Consider the following 19,277-nt stretch of genomic DNA (forward strand, 5'->3'; position numbering starts at 1 on the left):
GACTTCTGACCAGGGACTTAGTGGACTAGCTACACATACTGCTAGTCTCAAGCTGGTCTTAAGGCTATGATTGAAGTTCATTTCCCTTCTCTGTCACCCATTTCTGAATTTCCTCACACCCAGTGGAATTCTGCTAGTTTGCCTGGTGAAGTCACCCAGACTGTCATCCCTGAAGAGTCTGAGCCTTTGGCTCCCTTACCATTTCTGACTGTCATTGCTGTAATCCATGTTCACTTGTTACCACCAGATACAGAAACACCAAGAGAGGTCCTAGTGAATCTCCAGTGTTCCCTATATCCTTCACTCTGCCTCTGTCCTATGGCAATAATCCTCTTTCCTCATGACACGTTGGTGCTGATTATCCCACCTGTCTGGTAACTCCTCTCTTTGCCTACTGACCCACCAGCATGAGAGACACAGAGGAACCAGGCAGAGCTTTAGCTGCAGTGGTGCCCTCACCATGTCCAATAGTGCAGTGATTGTCACTTGGGGATGATTTTGCCTCAAAGGCACATTTGGTAATGTTTGAGGACATTTACAATCGTCACATTTGGGAAGGGGGGGTTGCTGCTGCATCTAGTGCATAGAGGCCAGGGATGCTGGTCAACAACCTACAACATTCAGACAGCTTCCACAATAAAGAAGTATTTTGACTCAAATGACAATAGTGCCAAGTCTGTGAGACCTTGCCCTAGAAAAAATGATGTTCCCCTGGGGACATGTACTTTAAAAAAAAAATTTCAATTTTTTTTGGGGGGGGACATGGACTTTTAATCTCACATGGTCTGGAACTGTGGGCACCAAAAGTACACAGTCTGCCAGTGGTTTCCTGTGAGAGATAGTATGAAGATTCACTCATCCCATCCCTTGGTTTCCAGGACCATGTGTTCTACTGGGGACACAGGACCAAATGTCATCCATTTGTCATCCATTGGTTCAGTGTGTATACTGCATTCCAGATAGTCCTAGAATTGTCCAATCAGAAGATAAGAAGGGTGGGGCACTTAATCCATTCAGATCAAAGGGCTGTGTTGGACACTGCCGTGGGATACTGGCATGGTGATATAACTGCATTACGTTGTGCTGAACCCAGGCGGGCGGAAGAGACCTACAGGGACCACAAGCATCTGCTCTATGTAGAATATATTCACTATAAGGGCAGGGGCTTTTTCTTCAGTGCAATTGTATACACGTGCCAGGTACATGGGTTCATATGAGTGGCTTAATAAGTGTCTTGAATAAAGACGAAATAGCTCTGAGTGAGTAAACAGTGATTCAATGAATGAACAAAGTCTTGCCTGACATTTTCCAAGTGTATTGAATATTTTAGCATGGTTATCCATATCTTCTTAGATGCAGGAAACCTAGAATGTCCACTCTGCGGCTTCCCTGTCCATGTCATGGCAGCTTTCAGCATACCTTATGTTTTTTCACAGCGTCTCTCTTCTGAATTTGATCTACCATTATCCAGTTTAGAGGGTTGGTATAATACTGATTTTCAGTTTCAGTGTTCTCCTTTGCTCCTGAATGGTGGTTCAGCTGACATGTTCATGAAGGCGTTGAGTGACATTTTAAGAGAGGAGTAGTATTTCTGTGGTGAAGATGGAGTGTGGAAAAGACCATAGACAGAAACATGGGGATGAGAAATCTCAGGTAGCAGTGACAATTAAAGATTAGGACACATGAAGCGTATATATGGAAATAAGAGAAAGTCTTTGAAAATGTAATTGGAGCCAGGCCATTGACCAGGTTAAAGCACCTCACACCTTCGTACCTGGTCCAGTTCCTGGTTGTCTGTGATGTCCTGCCTCTGCAGTAAAGCTCCTAATCTCTGCAGTACACTACATGCTTTATCTCTAAAGCCATTCTGTCCAAATCCTATCTTGCAGGACCTGGCTTCGCCTCTGGTATCAAGTTCTTCCTCACCACTCATGTCCATCTAGATATCATCCTCCAGCTTTTATTTTTTGCACTTCTTAATTCCCATTCACCCAATGTTTGACACTGTGTTATCTTCATTCCTCAATGATATAAGCAACCAGTCAAGGACAAGGCCAATTCTTTTATCTCCAAAGTCAGCAAGCAGACTACATGCACATAGAAGGTGCAATAAATAATTGGAAAGTTAAAAGCATCCAATTTGACGATGCTTTTCTGAATCTCTTCTACATGTGAATTTTAAAAAAATTAGTATGTTTAAAGAAAGAGGTTAATACTATGCAATTGCATGTATTTACACTTTACCATTTACCTGTTTTTTTGTGTATGTGTATGTGTGCACCCAAATTGGAAAGAAGTGTGAAGGGATTTGTATGACAGTGTGGGTGTATTTGCCTTAATATTTTAGAGCTTTTTCTTGTCTAAACTTCAGCCAGAGAAAAAAATCCAAGTGATCAGACTGGATTTCTTTAGCTTTCACAAATTTTAGAAAATTTAATTTATAAAAGATAATAGAAAAAAAATAAAAGATAATTGAAAGGTATAAACATGGTGATTAAGGTGGTACCACTTAGGACGTAGTAAAATGATAAAGATATAAAACTGTTTTGATGAAACCCCATGCATTTGTTTTCCTCACTACCAATAATGGGAATGCCTAGTAAAGATTTCCTTTAAATTGTTATATTTGTGTCATTATAGTAGTCACTGTAAAGTGCATTTTTTCTACTAGGAAATTCACCTTCTGCTAGGCTCCTTTTCTTCCTTTCTCCTACCCCGCACTTTCTCTCTCATGCACACACCCTGTTTTCACTTCTTTCCTGCATACTTTTGCTTTGAATTCTCCTTGATGGATCTTGTTTTTTTCCGTTTATTTCCTAGATGGGAAGCGATGGAATTTTACGCCTGAGTTCTTCAGCACTAAATAACGAATTCTTTGCATATGCAGCTCAAGGATGGAAACAGCGACTGGCAGAAGGTAAATTTCTCTTTTCCATTATTCTTTGGCATATCTGAATACACACATTGTACTGAGCCTTGCACCTTTCTCTGATTTCTGAGTCTTTTTCTCTCCCTGACGTATACTTTAATGTAGTAAAAACTCTCATTGTATTCCAAATGACTTCACTAAGTCTTTGTTATACTTGGCATTTTTGAAGGAAGCATAATATTATCTGGAACATAATAAAAAACTTTTTGATGTAGCTAGATTTTCTTTGGAATGGTAATTTTAATCACTTACTTGAAGCATTATGTATTCTCTTAATGTCCTAGAGCTTGAATAGTCTTCTTTTAATGCTCTCTCCCCCTAAAGCCACCACTTTACCTTATTCTTCCTTTAGTCACCATGCTTCCCAAAAGAACAAAAATAACCAATGATACTATCATTTTACTGCCTTACTCGCTCAAATTGTAATGATCGGGTGTAACCCTACTTATTACTACACACAACTGAAATAATGCCTCCTTGAGAATATTAATGACTTTCTAATGGCAAAGCCCAGTTTCCTCTTCCTTAAATTTCAGGCTCCTTCTGCAATATCCTTTTTTTTTTTACCTCGTCCAATTTGAAACGAAACGATCTACCTAAGACATTCACAGTATATTTTAAAATTGTTTCCTGTGGCTGCATTGCTGATAGCCATACCTCAGTTTCCTTCTAGAGCTTCTGTTCTTCCATCTAATGATACATGATGATGTCTCCACCACTCTCTTGGGTACCTTCTCCTGTAGCTGTGCATATTCGCAAAGCAGCCTCTTTCACCTTCTTGGTAGTCCATATGCCAAAAACTTCCATATTGGCTCTAACTCCTTTTTCCTAATTCCATGTTCTGTTCCAAATGCCTGTTGGATCTCCCTAGCTGATATCAAGCAGCTGAAAACTATAATGTCAATATTAACCTCACTTTCTTTTACTGTCTGCCATCCCTTCTGCCTCCTGTTTGTTAATGTCACCGCTGTCCACAGAGCTCCTCACTTTGAAACTTGATGATCCCTCTGGTCCTCTTCCTTCTCCTGATCTGGTCATGAATTGTCAGTTGTGCTGTGAATCTGATTCCCCTTGAACATTCCCACAGCTGCTGGCCTGACTCTACTCTTCCTTTCTCATCTGTCCCATTCAGTGGCCTCCTGGCTGAAGTCCCTCCACTTCATCTTGTTTCTAAGCCAATTGGCCACATTCCTCCCTGAGTGAATGCTGTCAGGACCTCCCTCAGTCTCTTGTAGGAAAAATTTAAAACTCTCTTTAAACTGTGTATTTGTTAATTGGCCTCAGCCTACCTTTCCCATTTCATTTCATCCTACTCCTGTGTTCCCACAATTGGCCACTCAAAAGAACATAAATATACATATTCATATCTCTGTGCCTTGTGAGTTAATTACTTTATAAAAGCTTAGTCATCCTTCAAAAGCTAACTCAAGAACCATTTCCTGTATGTGGCCTTCCTAATCGATTCAGGCAGAATTAAGTGCCTTTGCTTCTGTACTTTCACTGCCTTTATTCCTACAGCCCATACAGGGCTTTCAGCATTATATTATAGTCAATTGTGTGCCTTTTCTCCCACCAGACTGATTTCATTAAGGACACTGAATATATGCCATTTCATTCACAGCCCCTAGCACACAGTATATTTGCTGAGGGTTTTAAAGTTCACCTATGACTAAATGACTGTTTGAGCCATGTTCATAAAAAGAGAGGCTGTAGAAATGTTGTCAGTACTCTATGTTTTACTTTTCAACATCCATAAAAGCTTACTCAAATTAATTACATGTTTTCTTTATTAATCGGCAAAAGAGATGACCACTTTGACTCAATATATAAGCATTTGCTTTCTAGGAGAATTTACTCCAGAAATGCAGTTGCGGATAAGGCAAGAAATTGAGAAGGAAAAGAAAACAGAACCTTGGAAAGAAAAATTCTTTGAAAGGTTTTATGGAGAAAAGTAAGTACTAGAGCATTTTTTTCTCATTTCTCTCAGAAGGAAATGAAAATGTAATTCTCTGCTTCACATAGCACACTCATATGCTGTAAAACTTAATAAACCTGCGATAAAAGGCAATAGTCCCACAGTGTAAGAAATTGCAGGTAAAATTATAGTGGCATATCAGCACTTAAATTTTTAAAAAATGCGCTTTCAAGGGTTTATAACTTGTCCATGAAAATTCATTTTGGCCTGAAAAAAGCACCTGAAATCCTATAGAAGTCAATTATGGCTTTCTTAACTAGATTTTAGTAAAAAATCTCCTGTTTTTAATCCAAGTATGTTCATTAATGAATACTTTAGAGCTAAGTAGTTTTAGACACACTTAATTTTCACATTTTTCTAATGTTGACTGTGCATATACATGTGTTTAGAGAAGATCCTGAAGTATTACTCTTTATCTATCTTCCTCTCCGAGTGTAACCGGTTTTTATTATTTCTCTTTTTATGTGTTTCTCTTTAAAATAATACTGGCCACACTTAAGCTTGGTAGCAACTGAATTAAATTGAAAGTAGTTTAGCTTTTGCCTCACATTTAGAAGGGACATATCATACTTGAGCAGAATTAGAGTCTCAGAGACTAGCCTATCCCTAAGGAAGAAGGAAGTCACTGACAATTGACAGTGACTTTAGATCCTCCTTAGAAAGGAATTTGTGCTTGAACTCCCAGGTACATAATTCATGCCTGAAAGTCGTTTTGTGTAGATGTCACTGACGTGGTTGCAGGTAACAAAATCTGTACCAATTGATCTCATTTCATAAAATTTCCCCCGGTAAACAGAGAAAACAATATCAGGAGTCTCATATGAGTGCTCTTGAAAAGGAACTACGTGATTAACAGCCTGCTTAGAGTAGGCTAGCATTTGGTGGAGTGTCCTAAATAGCAGTACTCTCAAGTAGGAAGGCTTGTTTTCATTGCTATCCTAGGACTGTGGATGCATATACATATTTAAGAAAACTTACAGGAGATAATTAATGTGTTTTCTCAAAAATTAAAATGCAGCAGGCTCCTTATATACCTTCAGATATTGTCACCAGCAGTATTACTCAAGCCTGGCTACATCAAAATCCTCACTGGAGCTTTTAAAAATAGATACAGATTTCCAGGACCCATGCCAGACATACTGATTGGGAATGTCCAGTAGTTGAGCCCAGAAATATGTATTTTTAGATGGTCTCTAGGTCATGCTGATGCCCAGCAGGATTAAGAACCTGGAGGATGATATTTCTGACAAAGGGAATGTTGGGAGCACTGTTTTCAGTGCTGGCAAAGGTACAACTGAGCTAGTTACCTCCAGTGCACTGGTCCTTAGTTGCGGTTGACTGTGGGCACTTTTTTTTTTTTTAATTCAGCAAAATTAATTCAGTATCTCATCTAGATGCCAGAGGTGCAGATGTTCACAGGGCTTCTTAAGCTCTGCCCTCAAAGAGCCTGTACCCTAGAGACTATGCATGACAGAGGTCTTCCCCCCATTCAGCATGTTGTGATTGAGCATACCTGGCTCTGATATGTGTCTAAGAGCTGTGCAAGTATTATTTCACTAACCTACCCAACTGTCCTGTAAGATGGACACCGTTATTACTTTTACATTAAAAAAGGGGTTTAGGAAACTGAGATACAGTGAAACTGAGTAATTTTTCCAGGTTTACACAGTGTGGTTAAATGATTTGCTCAGTCACCTAATGCCACAATTCCTTCTCAGAAAAATTCACACATACAATTTTTTTACATAAAATTTGAGGGCTTCTAGACTTCCATGCCTCTCAGGTTAAGGGCCCCTGCCCTGGAAGGTAACAGCTACAATCCTGTGAATAAGCATGATTCTCCATTACATAACCTCCCTGAGGGCTGAATACAAACAGTTCTCTTTTTTTGACCCTTTTCTTGCTGTAGTTTATCTATAGAGTTTCTGTCCCCTTATTGTCACTGGTCTTTGTCTCTTTCTGTCTTCGATTACATACTGGATGACAGAGATATTTTGGACATTTCATTGAGTGCTCTTCTAATGTTGTTACTTCTAGATTACTTGGCTCCAGTGTATGAAGGATTATGTTTCATAGCGTCAGATAATTTTCAGTTGACAAGTGTCTTTTTACTGCTCTAAGTTTTCCCAAGAATGTTGCCATCCAAACTCCCCTGTTTTTAAGAGTTGTCTACTTTAGTTTTTAGCTATTTGTTTGAGGTCTTTATTATGGTTCTTAGTGACTTACTCTGCTTATAACATAGTACTGTTCTATATTTGCTTTGGTTACTAAGAGATCACCCATAGGGATGTTAACTCAGTTATAGGGGTTGGTCTGTTGGTTTACAGTCTAGATTTCTGAACTTAACTGTTTTCCTTTGTGGTGTTATGTGGTGTGCTGTGAAAATCAACCTATGCCTTATGCCATCTTAAATCTATTTTTTTAATGAAAATAATAAAATGTCAACATAAGCATATTTTATGCAGTGCTATTGTCCATATATACATATCTATTATATACATATACACACATATGTATAATATAACATACATTTGTTATATTTAATGATATTACATATATTTAATATGAATTAATAATAATAAATTTATTAGATCCTTATTAACAACCAGCAGAAATTTGGCTGCCAGTGGATAGGTACTGTATATTCTACACTTAACCTAGTATCAGTGGCATCTCTGCTTGGCCGAGCCCCATATTTCTAGTTGATTATTTTGCTTTAAGTTTATCTGTAATGTAGTTCTTCTGTTCCTCTCAGTGTAGATAGTTATAAATTGTAGGTTCGTTTGAACCCATCTTAGGGAAAGTTGAAAGAAAAGAGACTAATAATGAGGGGGAGTATCTTCTATCTTCTTTTTAGAATCTTCTGAATGTTAGTTAAAGAAGTCAATGAATGCAATCCAAAAAATGTATCCAGTTTTATTTCCCTTTCATTTTGAGAATTTAAGCAAAAGGTTGAAGGTTTCACTGAGATATTTTCCTACATCAGTACTATTTTAACTATATTTCTTCAGACAGATATGTTTTCTCCAGAAGAAAGACATATCTCTTCTGCTTATCTTTGTAATTGTCTGAAGAATTTAACTTCTTTTAGAACAGCTTATTTATCTACCATGTGATGCTGACATTGTAACTTAGTATGATGGGAAAAAGTGGTTTACAATATCTTTGTAATTCTGATGAACTTTTCCTTATGACATGAATATTAGGTTGGATTATTTATTTATATTCTTTGCTATCTTTTATGGAATATCTGTACAGTAAGATCACATCAAATAATTTTAAGGTCTTGCCTCATATAAATGTAAACTAGTAGAATCAACTTTGTTGACACCAAATACATCCATTACTCTTTTGCAAAATTTCCATATTGTCTTAGATTAGACACTTAGAGATTAAAGTAAGGTGAGTAATGCCTTGTACATTGGTGTAAGAGAACTTAATCTTTGGAAGTCTTTTCAGTTTTAAGATTTTACAACCTACCCACCTTGTATCAATCTTATTTGCTTATATTGCATCCTTTGAAAACTATACAGTTTTTTTAAATATTTTATTCATTCATGAGAGAGAGAGAGAGAGAGAGAGAGAGAGGCAGAGACACAGGCAGAGGAAGAAGCAGGCTCCATGCAGGGAGCCCGATGTGGGACTCAATCCCAGGTCTCCAGGATCACGCCCTGGGCCGAAGGCAGCACTAAACCACTGAGCCACCCGGGCTGCCCTACAGTTTTTTTTATGATAAAGACATAGTGCTGCTTTCTGACTTTAAAAAGTTTTAGATCTTATACATTTGGCTTTTCTGACCATATTTTTCTAATCTTTTATAGTATGTAATTTTTAAATTCCTTTTACTAACATTTGGCAGAATTTATGTCTCCTTGCTTATAGAATAAAAATCTATATCAAATAAATAAGTAAAAATGAAAATATATACCTTTTTAAACCAAATGTAGAGTTTAGTTTATTTATGATTATAAAGGCAGTAGAACTAAGTCATTATAAACATGTTTACATAAATTAAGCATGTTAGTGATTATGAAATTAATTTGATGCTCTTATTTCTGTTGAATAAATATATATACTATATATTGAATATAGTATATATATACACTATATATATACTTTTATTTCTGTTGAATACTAATGCTTTTATTTCTGTTGGATACTATATATAGTATGCTATATATTGAATACTATATATTGAATATAGTGTATGTATATACACTATATATAGTATACTATATATAGTATTCAACAGAATGTGTGTGTATGTGTATATATGTATATATGTGTATGTACATATATACACATATATGTATGCATATATGTATATACATGTATACATATACATATATGTGTGTGTGTATATATGTGTATATATATATATCCATACCTCCAAGTTATACCTTATTTGTGTTTGAATAATATTTAATACTTATAATTTCTCTTCAGGTTGGGCATGTCAAGGGAGGAATCAATAAAGCTCACTTCTGGACCAAACAATGACGGAGCTGAAAGTTCGTGTGGAACCTCTGGCCTTCCAGGTCTTTCTACACAGACTCCCTTGGAAGAGCAACAGTCAAAAAGCATGAAAAGTCCAACTTCTCCAGAGCCTGATTTCTGTGATACGCTTTGTCCTATGGTAGATGTAGGTAAGGATGTAATGGCGGAATCAGAATCAGAAGATATCTTGATCCCTGAAGAATCCGTGATTCAGGAGGAAATTGCAGAAGAGGTAGAGACTAGTATCTGTGAATGTCAGGATGAAAATCATAAGACAATACCAGAATTTTCTGAAGAGTCTGAAAGTCCAGCCAACTCTCATGAAGAGCCCCAAGTTGCACCTCCTGAAGATAACTTGGAATCCTGTGTTATGATGAATGATGTTTTAGAAATATTGCCTCATATTGAAGTTAAGGTGGAAGAAAAATCAGAATCTCCCCAGGAAGAAATGTCAGTTGTTATCGATCAGCTAGAAGTCTGTGACTCTCTCATTCCTTGCACTTCATCTATGACTCATGTCAGTGACACAGAACATAAGGAGTCAGAAGCTGCATTAGAGACCAATACTCCAAAAATAAAAACAGCGTCATCTTCTTTAGAAGGTCAGTTTCCCAGTGAAGGAATTGCTGTAGATATGGAGCTACAGAGTGACCCTGATGAACAGCTTTCTGAGAATGCTTGCATCTCTGAAACTTCGTTCTCTTCTGAGAGCCCAGAGGGAGCCTGTACCAGCCTGACATCCCCAGGAGGGGAAACCCAGTCCACCTCAGAGGAATCATGTACTCCAGCCTCCCTTGAGACAACGTTTTGTTCTGAGGTGTCCAGCACTGAAAATGCAGACAAATATAATCAGAGAAATCCCCCCGAAGAAAATCTTCATGCATCTTTGATGTCAGAAATATCTCCAATATCCACTTCACCTGAAATATCAGAAGCATCTCTGATGTCCAATTTACCTTTAACATCTGAAGCATCCCCAGTATCAAATTTACCTTTAACATCAGAAACATCACCCATGTCTGATTTACCTTTGACATCAGAAACATCTTCAGTGTCTTCCATGCTTCTCACATCTGAGACTACCTTTATATCCAGTTTGCCACTTCCTTCAGAAACATCTCCACTTTCTAATTCTTCCATGAATGAGAGAATGATGCATCAGCAAAGAAAGTCCCCTTCCCTATCTGAAGAACCGCTCTCCCCACAGAAAGAGGAAGGCTCTGCTCCTGCCAAGCCCCTGGGAGAGAGCCTTCTCTCTCAACCGAAGACTCTATCAAATACTCCTGAACCCCTCAAAATGGGGTCCTCCATTGTTCCTGAAGCATTTCCATCTGAAGACTTGCACAATAAGACTCTGAATCAGCAGCCTTGTAAATCACATGTTGAAACTGAAAAGCCCTACCCTGCTTCGATTCCAGAACTTCCTTCTATAGAAATAATAAAGGTAAAAAATCATAATATCCTGCAAAGAACAGAAAAGAAAGGGGCATCTTCACCATTGGAGCTATCTGTCTTTTCTGAAGAAACAGAGAATAAGGGAAATGAGCTTCCATCAGCTAAGTTACAGGACAAGCAATATGTCTCCTCAGTGGATAAGGCTTCATTTTCAGAAGGCTCTAGAAATAAAACACATAAGCAGGGGAGTTCACAGAATCGGTTGGAGACCTCGCATTCTTCCAAGTTATCAGAGCCCTCCAAATCACCCGATGGGATAAGAAATGAAAGTAGAGAATCCGAGATATCAAAAAGGAAAACTGCAGAGCAGCACAGTTTTGGAATCTGTAAGGAAAAGAGGGCTAGGATAGAAGATGATCAGTCTACCCGGAACCTGTCATCCAGCAGCCCACCTGAGAAAGAACAGCCTCCAAGAGAAGAGCCCAGAGTGCCACCTCTGAAGGTATGGAGTAATAATAATAACAATAAAGACAATTCCAGAAAAATAGGCTTTTCCTGTGTAGATGCTTAATTCTCAGAACTAAGTAAGGTTTTTGTCCCTCTAGGTTTTATGTAGTTTATGATCTAATACTCCCAGCACTAGTCTAATATTAAACAATCCTTTTTAAGGATCACTGAGCTCATATGATAATTTTAGATACATGTATATATTTAGACCTCAGCATTTAAGGAAAAAGAAATAGTGAGGGAGAACAGGGCCTGGAGGAACCTATAGGCCACGAGATAGTCTTTTGGGGACTCCAAGGTATAGGACCAAGAGGTACATGTACTTGGGGGAAGTTGATAATTTAGCCTCCTATAAAAGTTTAGTAGGATGAGGGAAAGTAGTCAAAAGTCAAAGGCATACACTAAGGAGGTAAAAGTACAGAATACTGGTTCATTTATTTTCCAGCAAATAATCACCACTACCATTGTCTAGCAGAAGGACCTGACTTATGGAAGAGCCTCATTAAATATTTCTTGAGTAAATCGATGAAATTACTTTGCATACCCTGAGGTATGCAATAGATATTTAGATATACAAATCCTATTTTTTGAGATAGTAAAGAGATATTTAACTTCACAAATAATAAAGTTGTAGTCAAACATTCCCATTTATATATTCTCTTTTGATCCCAGGTAGGTTTTAACTCTCAGAAAACAAGCCTTTTATATAAATTGGCTGTGCCTAAGTAAACTGAAAATTAGGATTAATTCAAAAGAAACACTGTTTAACAACAACAACAAAAATCCTACCCAATATAAGCTATATTTATTTGGTGCTTTCATCTCAGTCCATTTATATTGTTCTACAATAAAGTGGATTATTCCACCATAGGTTTGGTTTAGAATTAAAAACATATTCAAGCTTTGTTTCTCTTAGTCTCTTTCTCTTTATTTTACTCTGCCCTGACATCTATTTTTTTGTATGTGTCTCATGATACCCATAAGGCTGACTTTTAAAAGTGTAGCTGTAGTTATTTTACTTAATGAAGTAACCCCTATTAAATAAAATTCTAGAGATATGGAAGATGAACATTAAACTCCAATTAAAATCCCACTGTGCATTTTAATTTCTGAAGCAGTGGAAAGAAAAATGTAAGTGCTTTTCATAGGAAATATTTTTGAACATGGCAGTCTGATTTTTCTTGTCAAAAGCTTGTTTTCAATGTACTACACACTTTACAATAGATGGATACCATAAGTACATTTGGTGTTTGGCCTTGCATTCTTGTTTAAGTATATCTAGGTATAATTTTTAAAATGTTTTTAGTTTTTTTATTAACTAAATAAAATATTTAACAGGAAAAATTGATTCTCCTCTCTAAATTCATTTTTCATTGGAACCTTTGGATTAGAAGAGAGACATTACAGGTTGGAAAATGAGAAATGAGATAGCAAAGACAGATAATTTCATCCACCAAAGTTCCAAAGCATAATTTCAGATTGATATGATCCTACATCATGTGTTAAATGTTGTTTATAGTGTAAATATATGTATGTTAAAAAAGAGAGATGTTTTCTAGGAAAAGCTTTTTTTAGAAGGAGAAAAACGAAGGAATCATAGTACCAGTCAACAGCCCTGAACAGGGAACCCAAAGATTCTCTCTGTCAATCCCTAGTTCTGTGACCCCAGGGCAACCTATTTTCCCTCCAAGAGTTTTTTCAGCTATAAAATGAGGGGCTTTGATTAGATCCCTTCCAGCTCTCCAAATCTATGACTCTAAGAGTGTTTTAGTGACCAGCACATCACAGGCATTGCTATGGGATGTTGGTGTTGGGTCTTGTGCCTCATGAGTTTGGTGATGACTGTGAGTCTCCTAATTAGCATGAGTAGGTGAACAGTGTGACTTTATGAAATTCAGCAAATTGTAGATTACCAGTATCCAAAGGAACTGCCTAAGCTCCGTAGTTGCTTTTAGAGGCAGAAAACCAGAGTTACCCTTGCTTTCATGGAAAGATAACGATATCAGATCCCTTTGGAAAGCAGAGCACTCTTACAAATATAGTCTCATTCCATCTTTATAGCAGCCCTATGAAGGAAATAGACCAGAAATAACTAGTCTCATTTTACAGGTGAGTTTACAAACTCTTATTGTGCACTTATTGTGCATGTAGGAGCCAGCGTGCTGGTTGGTATGGGAGTACATAAAAACTATAGAGTCTCTGGCTGGAGGAGGTCATTGGAGAAATCGAACTGCATGGTGATCCCTGAAATCACAGAGTTTCTTTGAGTGAAGGCAGGACGAGAATTCTAATCCCCTGACCTCTTGGCTAAGGTTTTTCTCTTTGTGTCAAATTAAGAGATAAACTCATGTAGAGTTAAGGTCCCAGTTTTCTCTGCCAGGAAGGAAGATAATTTAAAAGCTAAATATCTCTAAGCCTTTTTTAGCTAACCTCATTTTAAGAAGCATGGATTTTGTTTCCATTTATATGAGGCATTAAGAAGATGTTTCATTTCCATACCAAATGAAGTCACCGGTTGATGTTTCTGTAGATGAAAAACAGAGATTGAAAATTTTAATTTCACATTCATGCCACATTTATTGTCGCTTTATCCCCTAAAGGCCCATTCGGGGATTTAGGTGTCGTTCCTGCCACATTATGAGAGAATGCAGCACATCTTCTCTCTCACATTATCGCGTTCCACCTGCCTCCTCTGTGATCATGTACCATGAGCTTTCTCTTTCCATTCTCCCCTTCTTCCTATAGATCCAGCTTTCCAAAATTGGGCCACCTTTCATTATCAAGAGCCAACCAGTCTCCAAACCAGAGTCTCGCACATCCCCCAGCACGTCGGTCAGCAGTGGGAGGAATACAGGAGCCAGGACCCTTGCAGATATCAAGGCCCGGGCCCAGCAAGCGAGGGCCCAGCGAGAGGCGGCCGCAGCAGCTGCGGTAGCCGCCGCGGCGAGCATCGTCTCAGGAGCCATGGGGAGCCCAGGAGAGGGTGGAAAGGCAAGAACCCTGGCACACATCAAAGAGCAGACAAAGGCAAAGCTCTTTGCAAAGCATCAAGCCCGGGCCCACCTCTTCCAGAACACTAAAGAGTCCCGGTTGCCTCCGCTCAGCTCAAAGGAAGGGCCCCCAAGCTTAGAAGTCTCTTCTGCTCCTGAAACAAAAATTGAAGGGTCAACTGGTGTGATTATTGTCAATCCAAACTGCAGATCTCCTAGCAACAAGTCTGCACACCTCCGGGAGACCACCACTGTATTACAGCAGTCTCTTAACCCAGCTAAACTTCCAGAAACTGCCACTGACTTATCTGTGCATAGTTCTGATGAAAACATACCCGTGTCACACTTACCTGAGAAAATTGTTTCATCTACCTCTTCTGAAAATAGCAGTGTGCCCATGCTTTTTAATAAAAATTCTGTCCCTGTGTCTGTTTGCAGCACTGCTATGTCGGGAGCAATTAAAGAACATCCCTTTGTGAGTTCTGTTGATAAATCCTCTGTTCTAATGTCTGTTGACAGTGCAAACACTACAATTTCTGCCTGTAACATAAGCATGTTAAAAACCATCCAGGGAACTGACACTCCGTGCATAACCATTATACCAAAATGTATCGAAAGCGCTCCTGTCCCCGTCACAGCAGAGGGCTGCAGTGTCTCGAGCCCCATGGATGACAAGCCGTTGCTCCTGCCCAGCAGCAGTGCTGGTCACTTAATCCCCAGTCAGTACAACTCTGCGCCAACTCCCTCCATTGGAAAGAACTTGCCAAACCATCTCTCCACGAGCTCTGTCTTGATTCCCCCAACGGGAATTAACAGCCGATTTCCCTCTGAGAAGATAGCCATGCCTGGGAGTGAAGAACAGGCCACCGGGCCCGTGGGCACCACTGTGAGAGCCGCCCTCGGCTGTAGGGAGTCAGGGGCAGTCACAGACCCTCTGGCTGCACGACCACCTGTCGCAATGTTTACTGGAAGCATGCTTACGATAAACTCTTATGAGAGTCCTCCCAAATTAAGTGCTGAAAGCTCGGACAAAAATTCAGGGCCTCGAAACAGGGCAGACAATTCTGGGAAACCTCAGCCACCTGCGGGGGGCTTTGCACCAGCAGCCATAAACAGATCGATTCCGTGTAAAGTCATCGTTGACCACAGCACCACGCTGACCTCCACATTGTCTCTAACCGTCTCCATCGAGAGCGCAGAAGCCAGCTTGGACCTCCCGAGCAGGTCAGTGAGGACAGAAGCCTCCGTACAGCCCATGGTGTGTCCCCAGGTATCTGTTATTAGCAGGCCGGAGCCCGTGGCCAGCGACGCCGTCGATCACAGTTCTAGTTTCATCGCTGCTTCTGCAGCAAAGCAAGAGTGTAATAATAAAGCAATGCAGGCAGCCAGTTCCAGTCTCCGAGAGGGACCCCTTGTCGTTCCAGATAAACTAAACGAGGTGACCACTCCCAGTAACTGCTTTGCCGAGCAGGCTCGTGGCCCCACTGCTTTCAAGAGTGAAGCGGACACAACCTGTAGCAATCCATATAACCCGGGCAACCGGATTTGCTGGAATGACGAGGGGATGAGGAGCACAGGGCAGCCTCTGGTCAGTCACTCCACTCCCAGTAAACAGAAAGAATTTCTGGAGCAGAGTGGTCCAAAGGCCATCAAAACCGAGCACGCCGGCTACTCCCAGATGTCAGAACTTCACCCCAGGAACCTCCTAACGAACGTCACTCTCCCGGTGAAGTCTGAACCTCACGAGGTGGACAAGGGCTTTAGAATGGACACAGAAGACTTCCCTGGCCCCGAGCTGCCGCCTCCGGCCACAGAGGTCGCCCCCGGCGTGCAGCAGGCCCAGAGCGTGAAGGCTCCCACCCCTGGCGCCGTAGACGAGCCCATTTCCTTGGCCCCAGACCCCCTGAAGCGAGTCCCCAGTGCGGGGAGCTCCGGCTGCCGGCTGTCGTCCGTGGAGGCTAACAATCCACTCGTGACGCAGTTACTCCAGGGCAACCTGCCTTTGGAAAAAGTGTTGCCTCAGCCCAGGTTGGGAGCCAAGCTCGAAATTAACAGGCTTCCTCTGCCTCTTCAAACTACCTCAGCGGGGAAGACAGCACCAGAGAGGAACGTTGTGGAGATGCCGTCCAGCTCTCCCAATCCGGACGGGAAGGGCTACCTGGCTGGGACCCTTGCACCACTACAGATGAGGAAGCGAGAAAACCACCCCAAAAAGAGAGTAGCCAGGACTGTGGGGGAACACACTCAAGTTAAATGCGAGCCAGGGAAATTGTTGGTGGAGCCAGATGTCAAAGGAGTGCCTTGTGTCATCAACTCGGGCATGAATCAGCTAGGACACAGCCAGCCGTTTAAGCAGGAGTGGCTGAGCAAGCACTCCATGCAGAACCGAATTGTTCACAGCCCCGAGGTCAAACAGCAAAAGCGGCTGCTCCCCTCGTGTAGCTTCCAGCAGAACCTGTTTCACGTCGACAAGAATGGCAGCTTCCACCCCGATGCTGGTACCTCACACAGACAGCAGTTTTACCAAATGCCCGTGGCTGCCAGGGGCCCCATCCCAAGTGCAGCTCTGTTACAGGCCTCTGCCAAGCCCCCGGTGGGCTGTGGTGCGTTTGCCTTCAATAGGCATCTGGAACAGAAGGGGTTGGGAGAGGTGGGCCTTTCCTCTGCACCTCACCAGCTAAGGTTAGCCAACATGTTATCTCCCAACATGGCCATGAAAGAAGGTGATGACGTGGGAGGGGCCGCACACGCCATGCCAAACAAAGCACTGGTGCATCCCCCACCCCCACCCCCTCCGCCCCCTCCGCCCTTGGCCTTGCCCCCGCCTCCCCCACCGCCACCTCCGCTACCTCCACCTATTCCTAATGCAGAAGTCCCATCCGATCAAAAGCAACCACCAGTTACCATGGAAACCACTAAGAGACTTAGTTGGCCACAGTCCACGGGCATATGTAGCAATATAAAATCGGAACCTCTTTCTTTTGAGGAAGGTTTAAGCAGCAGCTGTGAACTGGGCATGAAACAAGTTTCCTATGACCAGAATGAAATGAAAGAACAGTTAAAAGCATTTGCGTTAAAAAATGCAGATTTCTCTTCCTATTTGCTTTCTGAGCCACAAAAGCCTTTTACCCAATTAGCTGCTCAGAAAATGCAGGTGCAGCAACAACAGCAGCTCTGTGGAAATTATCCAACAATACACTTTGGTAGCACGAGCTTCAAAAGGGCAGCATCTGCAATTGAAAAGTCCATTGGGATTTTGGGAAGCGGCTCCAGCCCTGCCACGGGCCTGCCCGGTCAGAACGCTCAGATGCCCGTTCAGAACTTTGCCGACAGCAGCAATGCGGACCAGTTGGAACTGAAATGCTCTTGCCGGCTGAAAGCCATGATTGTGTGCAAAGGCTGCGGGGCCTTCTGCCATGACGACTGCATAGGTCCCTCCAAACTCTGTGTAGCTTGCCTGGTTGTGCGGTAAGAGCCGAGGAAAGATGCAGTATCCCTTTTCAACACGGAAAAGCCAAACGGCGTCAGCAGCAACAAATTGAATAACTCAGTGGTTTATATCGTGCTAATTTATTTTACTTTGGAACAGATTCTCTTCTCTCTCTGGGATTCTTTACTTGCATTTCCCAGAAAGGGGAGATGGCGTCCCAACCAAGTGGCTCAGCAGCATGTCTTTTACATATTAAGTTGCCATTCCCAGCTCTGGAAAATTTCTGTCCAAGTGTATACAGGTCACTGCCCCATTTGTTTTGTTTTTTTTTTTCTTTTTAAAATCCAGATGTAGATAGGAAAAGGACATTTTTAATTACTTAATGCTAACCAGAAATGCAGATGTAGAAGGAGGATGGTACAAGTGACTTAAAGTGGTTGGTTATTCATTCTTCTGTAGATTAACCATTACAAGGGTTTTCACAGTTGACTCTTCTGGACCTACCTTGACCACAGTGATTAAATCATATTTGGAAAGGGGAATCTGATTTAAGTGTATGATTCCTTGTATTTGCTCATATCACAAAAGATACATTAAAGGAGGTATGCCATTAATGAACTCCACTGTCCTTCTTCTCTTCCCTCCCTTTTTACTCTTTTCAGAGACTGGCAGCATTTCTGGATCTGCCTTGGACATTGTGCACACATTGTAGTGAAATGTGTCTTATACCTGAAATTGCAGCGTGGGCCCTATGCCCAGTAATCTGGTTTGAGCCCTTTGACACCTGATACTGTAGGATCAGTTGACCAACAGAGGCCCAGAGGCCCAGAGGATTTCAGAGCATCGTGTGTAGCTTTTAAGAGCAAGTATGAAAAAATGCCCTTAAGTTTAAAGAGTAAGCAAGTAAAATGCTGTGTATGCAAACACATAGAAGTGGGTTGATAATGTAAATATCAGTCCATTCTGTTCACTCCAGTACAGCTACTAGATATTAAAACTGGGGGGAAAATAATCGTACCCTTTATTAATGACACCAGTACATTCTGGCTTCTGACTCCGCAGAAGTGTCAATGATGATGAAAGGAACTACAGAAGGCTGAAGTGACGATACGTTTCTGAACAATTTTTCTCTTATTCACAATCTACATAATTATACTTGACTCTGAAATAGCCTTTGTTTTAAAAGTTGTTCTAGGTACTGCATGTTTTGTTTTCTTTCGCCCCCCCCCCCCCTCAGGTGAATTCAGTACATTCTTCGTATTTGGGGGAGTGGAACTGCTTTTGAAAACGGGATACTGCATCTTACAAATACCGTCAGTGTTTATCCAGTAAAGTCTGAGTGTTGAGTATTTGAGCTACGTTCCTCATACTTTGACCACCCTCATGCCAGAGAACAGCTGTAGTTCAGGAGGCTCTGTTCCCTAAAGCAAGTTCAAAAGCACATGCACATTGTGGGAAAGATGAAAGACAACAAAGCCACGCCCATTTAACTTCAGATTGCAGAGCACAAAATATGGAGTGCCATTAATTCATTGCTTGACCATGGCTGTAGGA

At 40.9% G+C, this 19,277-nt stretch overlaps 1 protein-coding gene across 2 annotated transcripts in view; it reads left to right on the plus strand.

The window, feature by feature from the left end:
- Nucleotides 1-18,337, plus strand: part of ASXL3 (ASXL transcriptional regulator 3) — a 178,775-nt gene extending 160,438 nt beyond the window's left edge. For both annotated transcript variants that reach the window (XM_072732136.1, XM_072732135.1), the window contains 4 exons: nt 2,821-2,917; nt 4,775-4,880; nt 9,351-11,298; nt 14,049-18,337. In XM_072732136.1, the coding sequence (XP_072588237.1) occupies nt 2,821-2,917; nt 4,775-4,880; nt 9,351-11,298; nt 14,049-17,765 (5,868 nt within the window). In that variant the 3' untranslated portion in view covers nt 17,766-18,337. The remainder of the gene's footprint in view (nt 1-2,820; nt 2,918-4,774; nt 4,881-9,350; nt 11,299-14,048) is intronic.
- The last annotated feature ends 940 nt before the right edge of the window (nt 18,338-19,277 follow it).

Source organism: Vulpes vulpes, chromosome 13 (genome assembly GCF_048418805.1).
Source record: "Vulpes vulpes isolate BD-2025 chromosome 13, VulVul3, whole genome shotgun sequence".
NCBI classification, from domain to species: domain Eukaryota; kingdom Metazoa; phylum Chordata; class Mammalia; order Carnivora; family Canidae; genus Vulpes; species Vulpes vulpes.